This window comes from Phalacrocorax aristotelis, chromosome 2, assembly GCF_949628215.1.
Source record: "Phalacrocorax aristotelis chromosome 2, bGulAri2.1, whole genome shotgun sequence".
Lineage (NCBI taxonomy): Eukaryota > Metazoa > Chordata > Aves > Suliformes > Phalacrocoracidae > Phalacrocorax > Phalacrocorax aristotelis.
The window spans coordinates 125,680,816-125,691,164 of NC_134277.1; the positions used below are offsets into that span (position 1 = coordinate 125,680,816).

The 10,349-nt window shown below is 41.1% G+C and overlaps 1 protein-coding gene across 8 annotated transcripts in view; it reads left to right on the top strand.

Moving 5' to 3' along the window:
• LYN (LYN proto-oncogene, Src family tyrosine kinase) overlaps positions 1 to 9,665 on the top strand; it is a 55,118-nt gene extending 45,453 nt beyond the window's left edge. For all 8 annotated transcript variants that reach the window (XM_075085044.1, XM_075085041.1, XM_075085037.1 and 5 more), the window contains exons 11-13: positions 1,010 to 1,163; positions 2,804 to 2,935; positions 7,992 to 9,665. In XM_075085044.1, coding sequence (XP_074941145.1) covers positions 1,010 to 1,163; positions 2,804 to 2,935; positions 7,992 to 8,194 — 489 coding nt within the window. In that variant the 3' untranslated portion in view covers positions 8,195 to 9,665. The remainder of the gene's footprint in view (positions 1 to 1,009; positions 1,164 to 2,803; positions 2,936 to 7,991) is intronic.
• The last annotated feature ends 684 nt before the right edge of the window (positions 9,666 to 10,349 follow it).

Genomic DNA, 10,349 nt, shown 5'->3' on the forward strand with positions numbered 1-10,349 from the left:
CAGAGCCAGCTGTTACCCACCCGCAGGCAGCCTGGAGAAGTACCTGTGGCACAGGTTGGACCGTGGGCCTTGCCTGGGAATGGCCCATCACCGCAGTCTCACAGGGAGAGAAAAACTGACAGCTCACAGGCACTGGGTTTATTTTTCTTTTTTTCCCTAGCTCCTGTTAAACTTTTGGACAGAATACGATCTACACATCAGTTTTGTTGCTCTGACTTTAGAAACTATTCTTTCAGTTTCTTTTTTTCTGACAAGTAAAATGTTTTTCTTTAGCGGGGGAAAAAAAAAAGTTAGTCTGGGAAAAAATCATCCCCAGTACATATTTTGAGGACATTAATCATCTTTAATTTGGTTTGGAAATTAATTTGGGCTGCTGAAATACGAATTAAATTTACTTGTGATAGTATCTGAGAGCTGGCTGTTGCCAAACACTCCTCATGTATGAACGGGTACATGTTGTTGAAGAAAATAAAGTTGTTTGCCCTATCTTAGTAATTGTTTCCTGATTGTCCAGGCCTATACTGGGTAAATAGAAAGTTGCTGGGTTTTTTTTTTAACTGTCTCTGCGCTGTTGCTTCATCAATCTTTAAAAGAACATGTGTATCTTGTTTAACTTACTAATTCCTTCCATTTTCTTCGTATTTTGAAAATAAACTGGTAATAATTTGGGGAAGAGAATATTTCAGTAGAAATCTTAGGAACATTTTAATTAAGGCTTTGTTTCAGGAAATGTCTCTAATAAATATCTCTAATCCTGCCAGCTGTTAGTCACCCAAACAATTCTTTTGAAGCTGCTACTGTAAGGATAGTTTTGCATGACTGGATCTACACATACGTTTTCCATGGCAATCACCCTTTCCTTGCTTCCATCTAAAAATTGCTCCAGAGATGCTGGCAATGAATAAATGGATGCGGCTTTGCTCATACACTGAAAGAACAGAGAGCTCAGATCTGCTGGTGGTGTTGTGTGGTGTTGAAATATCAAAATAGTCGGGGTCTTTTGTTACAGATTGCAGAAGGGATGGCATACATAGAAAGAAAAAATTATATCCATCGAGATTTGAGGGCAGCGAATGTTCTGGTTTCGGACTTACTGATGTGCAAAATTGCTGATTTTGGACTAGCAAGAGTCATCGAAGACAACGAATATACAGCAAGGGAAGGTAGGTATTTTTATTTTTGTCGTTAAAACTTCAACCTCTGTGAGGCTGTATCTAACGACAATATGGTCACAAGGCCAGACAGTGCCATAACAACATCCTAGAGGAAGCGTTCTAACGCCAACAACTCTTAAAAAGGATAAGGAAACAGATAACCTTTCCTTGCTCCCCAGGCTTTTTGAAAAGTTAGTTTTAAATAAATTTGAAGAGCAAAGAAAATTGAGAGTACTTAACTGCACACAAAATTTTCTAAACTGAACAAATTAATTGCACACCCACAGCTTCCATCCCCCTGAATTAAATGCCAAGAAAATATGATCTTATTTTCTCTTCACATCTTTAAGCGCCATATACGCCTCCTTTCACTTTGGGAAAGGAAGGAGCCCTAGCAGGTGTAGTTGCTGGTAACAAGAAAACTTTTAGCAGAACCGGTTATCTTTTGAAGCTGCTTTAAGAGCCGCAGCACTGATTTGCATGTTCAGCTACGTGTCGGGAAGGCTGGGTCCATGTCCCTGTTCAGCACACGGACAGGAGGTAACATCGCAGCAGGGGCAGGACTGGCAAGAGGGGAAATCACACCGTTAAAGAAATTTGTCTGGGTTTCGCCATGTCGGTTTTGCTAATGCTGTCAAGAAGCGTGTAGTCAATTTGCTGTAGTGAGAAGTTTTTATTTATGCTTCCGTGCGCAGATTGCGTTAGGGTACCTTTTCTGAGCAGGTTTGTTGGCTGGCTTTCACCCTCTCATTTTAAAGACGCTACCTCACATTTTCCCACAGTCTGGGTGGAAACTGTGGTAATGTAGGACGAGAGGGGAAGAACTAAGGTACGAGGAAGAAAGAGAACGAGGCACTACAGTTGAGATTAAAGGAAGATGAGCTTTTCAGCAGTTACAGGGTAACAGTAATACAACAGATCAGAGGGAAGGGTCCGATTAAGCAGTTTTCAGAGGTACAGAACCCATACCTGTGTTTTTTAGCTAGCTCTGCACATTTTATGTTGATTAAGTGAACCTTTCAGGTTATATGTTCTTTATGCTGAATTTCTTGGATGGGTTTTCTGCCGTTCAGAAAAGTTTCCTAGCTTACCTGGTGTTTTGTGCCAGAATGATAGAGCAGACTAAAAAGGGCATAGAGAGAATCTGCCTATATTAGTCTTTGTTGTCTGAACAGCTAACGTATATTCCCTATGAAGGCTGCTTGAACTTTTCTTATTTAACTGGAAGGAATTTGCTTTTATATGGGATTTTATGTGTCAAAGTGTATGCGGAAGGTAGACTGACTTTCTTTAAAATAGTAAAAGTTAGTTGAAGTCTTGCAAAGTTCCAGCTGATGGGAACTGTAAGATTGTTGCCTGGCCACTGGGCAGAACGGAAGATGGTGACTGGTTTTAGCAGAAATTCACCAACCCTTAGAGTCAAAAGGTGCCATGTAACTTGCGGCATCTTATTTGCACCTCTGACACAGGACATGCAGTGTGGCAACACGCATCTTGCAGCACATCTCTGCTGCTAACTCTTGGACAGGAGTTGCTGGTAACTTTGCCAATTTAGGGGTATCATAGGCAAGTCGTTTAAGACCTTTCAGTGACTTGACGTTGAGTGTTTGAATTTGCCTTTGACTGATTGAGGCTGTACTTCTTTTCAGGTGCAAAATTCCCTATTAAATGGACAGCACCAGAGGCAATTAACTATGGATCTTTCACAATAAAATCTGATGTGTGGTCATTTGGGATTCTCCTGTATGAAATTGTTACATATGGAAAGATTCCTTATCCAGGTACGGGCGTGTGTTTATACCATTACTCTGTATTTATACTTTGGTGTTAAAAAGCAAAGAAAATACGCAGGGAAAGAGCTGGCATCCGAGAGCAGTGACAGCAGTGATTTGGAAAATGTCTTGCAGGTAATGTTATTGCATTGAAAACTTATAGTCACCATATGCATAAACCACGTGCCTCTCTGAGGTAAATTTTAGCAAACAGACTAATGGCACCATGAACAAGTAGTCATTTTTACATATTCAAAAGGTGTTACAACTGCAGCAAATGCCGAATTGTCACAGATCGTGGCTTTATGGTCAGCAGCTCAGTCTCTAATGGTGCTATGTCAGCTGCTGGGGTTTTTAATATTGTAATATGTGAAAGTACTAAGAAAGTGTGTTTTCACAAGCAAATAGGCTGTAATAATTTGTCAGCGTTAGCTAATCTAAACAAATATGACAGCAGCCCCTAAAGCAGCGCTGATGTACCGCTAGGAATACTGACTCTTCATTGTGCCGTACGGTTCAGGTATGAGACCACAGGGGAGTACATCAGTCATAGCTGCATTAAGTGGCTGTGAAAGGGTTGTGTGCTTTACATTTCGTTTTTCTTTCTGTTAAACAGAATACATATTAACTTTTCCAGCACACAGAAGCAACTTGTATGAAGGATATTTTCTCACACACAATTGTCACATGTCAGGCATAGCTGATTAACTCAGGGTAGCAGACCGCATTCCTTTAAGCTTACTGGGGTTACGGAAAATTAACCTTAATTCTCTGATTTTGTGGGCAAACGGGGAAAGTACAGCCATATTCACCTGTACTGCACATCTCATAGATGGAGTGACCAGATGGAGAAGAACCCTTAGGATGCTGCAGTTTACAGGCAGTAAAGGGAGAACAGATATTTCATCCAAGCAAAGCTTTCCCAGCGCTTCCAGTGCAGCAGCTCTTGCTGTTTAAACAGAGTAAAATATTTTCACCACCACTTCCTGAGCAGCTGGAATTCTGCATCCTGAACTGCCAGAGGTGTCAAAGGGGCAGATCTGGGTGACCCGTGTCCCAGGTCCTGAAACGACAGTAGGCGCAACACCTCCGGGCACAGGGAGACGGGACCTCCCGCTAGACTCAGGCAGCGGGGAAGGGGTGATGGTGGCCGGCTTTACACTATACTATGGAAGAATATATCAACTTTCCATGCAAGAGGTAGAGCCAAACCAGACGTTCTCGTTGTTCGGTAAGGCTCCAGACCAGGAAAGCACGTAAGCTCAAGGGTAGCCCCCTTAAATTTCAAGAGATGATAGGGCTGCTTGCACAGCTAAGTGTTTAAACATATGATCTGGGTTGGTTTTTAGGTAAGAGCTATAAAATATGTGACTGAGTTGCAGGTCCTCCCAAAGCTATTCTAAACACTGCTCATGTCCCCAGGAAAGATCAGATGGGAGCTGTATGCAGCCGAATAATGCATGCTTCTTCCCACAGTCAGGATACTTTTTTCCCCGTTAGCACATGCCTATGTATCCCGACAGTTGAGCTGGGCTCACAAAGTTATTTCTAGATGCCTTGAAAATTGTCCTTCCGTGAGCAAACCTATGAGCTTGCCTGGAAACCATCACTACAGAAATACAAAACCCAATCCAATGCTTAAGTCTGCAGCGAAGACTGCTCTCTCTTTGCCTCCATAAAACATATTGTATTTTTATTTTAAGGAAAAAAATCGATCTGCGCAGCAGACACTGTACTGCTGTTCTACTGTGGGAAAATCTCTCTTCTAGGGGAAGTCTGGGCAATTTTTTTTTTTTCATATGGGAGCATTTTTATGAGCACCATAAATAGGCCCATACCTTGTGGATTCACCTGTCAACCAGCAATTAGAAGGGAAAGCTTCTTGACTGCATACTGGAAGATTGTAATAGTTTGCAGGCATTGCTTGGATTAAAATGGAAGAGGGATATACGTCTATTTTAAATGGAAGTATAAATTGAAATAGCCTGAATAGACTGAAAGATGATACTGAATATCAGAAGGATGGCAAAATTAAATGGGTGACCAAATTACTTTTCATGAAGAGATGTGAGAGGTTTGGGCAAATTACCCCAGCACGGCAAGAGTAACCAGTGATAGGTTGTAATAAGCAGCCACTGGAGAGAATCAGTAAATTGATTTTTCAATTCTAACAGGAATGCTTCAAAATATTATTTCCGATTATTAACCGGCTCCAGCAACTAGACAGTATTCAGCATAAAGCTGCATATGAAATAGTTCAAGTTGAAATTGGCAAGTAGTTAATACCTGAGAAGAAAATCTAGGCAGGCAACTTGGTAGGAAGCATTTCCAGCCAAGAAACTTGGGGCTGTTGTGACCTTTGTTCTTAAATTCCAACAGCTGTTTCTCTTCCAGAGAAACTCAAAGCAGTTAGTGGGACTATAGTTTCAGAAACAAGTATCTGAATCTCTGGGCAAATAAGTAAGTTGAATTGGTTGTTAAAACTGATTTCCAGGTGATTATATAGTATGTTGAGTACTGGCAAGATCCATACTTGCATTCGCCCCTTCCAACGCCCACCATTCTGTGATTCCAATTATGTCAGCTGCTCTTCACAAGATATGCCACTTTCTGTATGGTGGGATTCTTCCTCCGTACCGCTGTGCTCACAGTGGAGGTAGAACCCCGTGTAAATTAACAGACATGTAACAAACCTTTAGAGCTAATGTCCTTTGCTAGCATTTAAGAGGGTGTAAGTGTAACAGATGTGCACGTGGAATATATTTCTTTAACTGATTAGGATATAGTTTTGATGAGACAGGTAATTCTCTAGCCAAAAGGAAAATTAAAAATAAAAAAAAGGAAAAGTTTAAAAAGTAGCTATTTTGAGAATACTGCATGGACTGTGGGGCAGACAGGTAAGCCTTTCTGTTTTAAATAAAACCCAAAACATATGCCAGTATGTTCATGACATTGTATTTACTATGGAATACTGATAAATAAAGTTCACAAGACAAAAATTTTTAAACTATTTTTAAACTATTTTTAACAGATAGATAGTTTTCCTGCAAGTTAGCTGAAACACCGGCTTTGTCCTTGGCATTCAGGATATTAACAATCAGTCTTGCGGACACTAGATCTAATCACAATCCTATAAAGTACTTAAACCCAGAGAATCAGCCCCGTTCTGTGCAACCCAGTAGTAGCAGTCCTCATGCGTTACACACAGTTTGCTAAGACTTTGCATAATATGAATAACTGTGTTATTGCATACATTACATACAATCCATTTCTTTAAGCTCAAGCAGTCACTGTTCTCTGTAAAATTCTTCATCAGCTTACTTCCTATATTTATTCTGTCTTTATATAGCAGTAATTCCTTATTCTGTGACAACATGCCATTCCACTGCTACCTTCAAAATACTGTTTTTCTACGCACATGTGCAATGTTAGCTCAGAAAAACTTCACTCCTCCTTCCAAACCGGAACTAAAAATACAAAAGATGTGCCCAAAGTAAGCACTCTGATCCAGACCCAGACTCCAAGGCTTGAACTGAAGTCAACTCTATGAAGTATAGGCATCTTTCTTGAATAATGAAAGTAGTTATACTGGATAAAGCTGTAATTTGTTTGTAATTCAAATGTGTTCTTACCTGCCAAGTGGCTTAAATCATAGCTTTAGTAGGCAGATAACATGCACAAAGATGCAGCAACAGAGCTGCACTTGGGGGAGCACCGCATCTGCACCTCCACTGCCGACCTTGTGCGGAGCAGGACCTGTCCTGCCTCCTCTCAGCAGAGCGTATCTGATCTCCCCAGACTTATGGGGAACTGGCATAAGCAGGAGCAGTGAGCTTCACACACGCACCTCACTGGAAGCTGAGTTGCCTGAGAAAAACCATGAGAACTTGTAGACCTAGGCAGCCCTGCAGCACCTGGAACGCTTAGCCTGCGGAGCAGCCAGTGGCTGTGGGTTCTGGCATACCCTTCTCGACAGAGGGAGAGTCTTCACTGGCAGTAGCAAATATCTAGGCTGAAGCACAGGTGCTTCCCATGTGCCCAGTCATCAGGAGAAACAGCATTCACAGGAGTACAGAAAGCTCAGAGTCTGTCCCGGAGAAGGTAATCCTGGCACAGTTACCCACTGGGATGCATAGGATTTGCAGAGGAAGCGACAAGCTAAAAGGCAGGTTTCTGGGTAGGAAGTGGTGAGCCTTTTTGTTGGCCCTGCCATATAGCTGACCTTCCGAGAATAGGTGTCGAAATCGTTCAGTGAACCAATCTCTCCAGGATTTAAAAAGGGAGGTAGGGGAGAGAGGAGGAGGATGGAGTCCAGGGGAGGCCTCTCTCACGTGACGTTAGTTGGCATGTCAGAATGCACTTCTGCTAATTAATTAGAGTTCTTATTCTCTGGAAGAAAACCGTAACAGGGAAACAAAGCAAAGCACTGCACAGCTGGCAAGATGGTTTTGCACAATAGGAATAGGATGAGGAAGAAGGGAGGGGAAATTGCCTGCTACAAGTAACAATATCGTGAGTGACAACATTAATCTTGCAATCAGCAGCACTTACACAAAAGCTGATGTGGAAGAAAATCTGAAAGTGTGTTACTACATTGGGCAGGGTGACTGGGAGCGTGGGCAAACAGGCAGGCTGCTCCCTGTCTCAGTACGGATGGGGTCCACAGCAAGCAGGTTAGAAGCTCTGCAGCTGAGACAAAGGCTTTTGCTGTGAATCTCACCAATGCTGGAAGCAGAATAAACATGGCAGGACTGGTCAAAGGAACCAAACAGAGCTGGTTCTGGAGACAAGAATTATGATCTACCCTCCCAGTCTTGTTAGACTTGGCACTAAAGAGGTTGCTACACTCAACTGGGGAAACAGAAATATTCCCCTAGGATTTTCAAAGCAAGTCTCTCACTTCCAGAACACTGCTCAGCCTTGTTTATTGATCTCATAGTAGTAGCTACCTTTAAGTAGTAATAGTCTTATAGTATTGGGTGAAGATGCTTAGAGCAAAGTAAATAAAAAATTTCTTTCAGAATTGAGATCATTATTTGATCAAAACGTCCTTTTTCTGTTGAAGGTATGAGCAATTCAGATGTGATGGTTGCTCTGCAGCGTGGGTATCGAATGCCACGCATGGAAACCTGTCCAGCTGAGCTTTACGATATCATGAAAACATGCTGGAAAGACAAAGCAGAAGAGAGGCCAACATTTGATTATCTACAGAGTGTGCTTGATGACTTCTACACAGCCACAGAAGGGCAGTATCAACAACAGCCATAGAACAAAGAACATTTTTTCTGTTGACATGGATCATTGGCACAGACTATTATTTGAACAGACTGGTCAAACCAATTACTTCAAGTTTGGATGTCTTAACTGAGTGTGGAAACTGAAATGCGGAAGGGAAGCATACTTCTGCAGAGAAATAATCATGGTTTTATTTGGTTAGAACAGTTCCTCTAAAGATTGAAGTTCTCCTTAAATGCTCTGTGTTTTGCATCCACAGAAACATCCCGAACCAAGCAGGCTTTGTGGGGTGGGGAGGGAGGAGGAAAGCGATCACGCACTGGTACAGTTTGACGATGACTTCTTAGGATCTAAGTCATGGAATACATTACACAGAGACCTTTATAAAAGGGGTGAGAGGATGCATGAACAGCTGTTTTCAAAAGAAAGCCATGAAGGAGAACTTACAGATGTAAGATATAGTGATGTTCTTAATCTTATTTGAAATACAGTATATTGCAAAAATCATTTTTATATCCTCCTTATTTCACAGTAGTAGTGGGAGTACTGTTACCTCTTGTAAGACTTTCTAAATTGTGTCATAATTTCCTTTAAGGAAGGGTTATGTATGTAAGTAATTATTTACACTGAAGATAATTCTGCATTACTGCTGTATTACTCAAATTAAAAATCATTTTCAACACATCGCACAGCCATCACAGAAGCAGAAGTGCAATATGACCACACCCAATGGCAGAAGCAACAGCACACCTAGCTCTGTATCCAGCCTTCACGTTCCCACAAGGCCAAAGTCACCCCCTGAAGTCCATGGTAAAGCACAGGATTTTGAAGGAAGTTAATACTTTTGTTGCAGTTGTTGAGACTGCTCAGTGAAAATATATTCATCTTACATTTTTTATCATCTGTGATTATTGAAGCATATTCCTTACATTTTTGCTGCTTTAATCAGCTAACCTCAAATCTATTTTAAAGCTAAAACTAGCCCTAGCACTATCAAAACCAATTTGTGGAAATATGCAATGGGATATCAAGTTACAGTGCAGTGACACTATAGGTTTGTTGCTCAGTATAGAAATCTAATTCATAAAAGTGAATGCAGTTTCCTAAGCGGCACATATAGAATTGTTCCATCAAATTGCAAACAGCTGAGCTAGTGCAGTTGCAATGTAACTACACCATAGATTATTCTTTTTTTTCCTCACCCCTGCCCCCCCCCCCCCATGCTCCCCAAGGGACACTGGTTCTTACAGCTGAAACCTGGTAGATCTTTGCCACCCCTCAGCCCAATTATTTAGGCAACGGTACTCTGCAGAAGCTAAATCCCTTTCGATAAAGCCTCAGTATGCCTGCAGTTGAAGTTCAACAGCATAAATATTCATTGCTTTTCTTTTCCATTGGCTTCCTTCAGTCAAACTGTGCAGTTTAAGCAGCCTGTCAGCTAAATATGTAAATAGTTTCTATTGTATTTCTGTGATTTTTAATTTTAATAAACACTTAATCTGAAGCAAGTTGTATGGTAGTAATTTGAGATAAAACAAATGGCTGCTGTTCTATCCAGAGGGGTAGCTTCATGTAAAACAGGGGAACATCTGTTCATCATCACTAACAGGATTGTTCTGCAATGGTAAATATTAATGGATTCTGCTTTCTTTACATTCAGTGAGCTTTCAGAAGCTGAAAAGGACTGAACCAGCCATTTCTGCATCCGTGTTAGTGTTTCTTTTTGGTATGGAAGGCAGGAAGAGAGGAAGTCACCCCCCAGTTGTCCTTTAAAACAGCTTCTCATAAGTCTTTAATGTAATAGCAACACAATCCAGTTTAACTCTTTGGAAAACATTACAGTTAAGAATTGGTCAGTACTTTACTACAGACTTCATTTTATTTTAAGGAAAAAAAATTAAGATAATGGAACCTTGTCTTTCAAAGCATTTCCCGTAGCCAACCAAAGAGCTCTGGCAAGGCAGAAGGAATACGCAAACAGCAGTTGTTCAGGGAATAAGAGGTTATAGTTAGTGATACATAAACTCTCTAACATACGCTCTCAGACAAGTGAGACTGTCAAGGTGTAATACCATTTCAAACAATCTAGCACTATAGGAAGTTTCCAGCATTAGCCTGATTTGATTGGGTTGTTTTTTTGTTTAAACCTCTGTTCAAATATTGCCATTCTTAGAGCAATTTGTACACA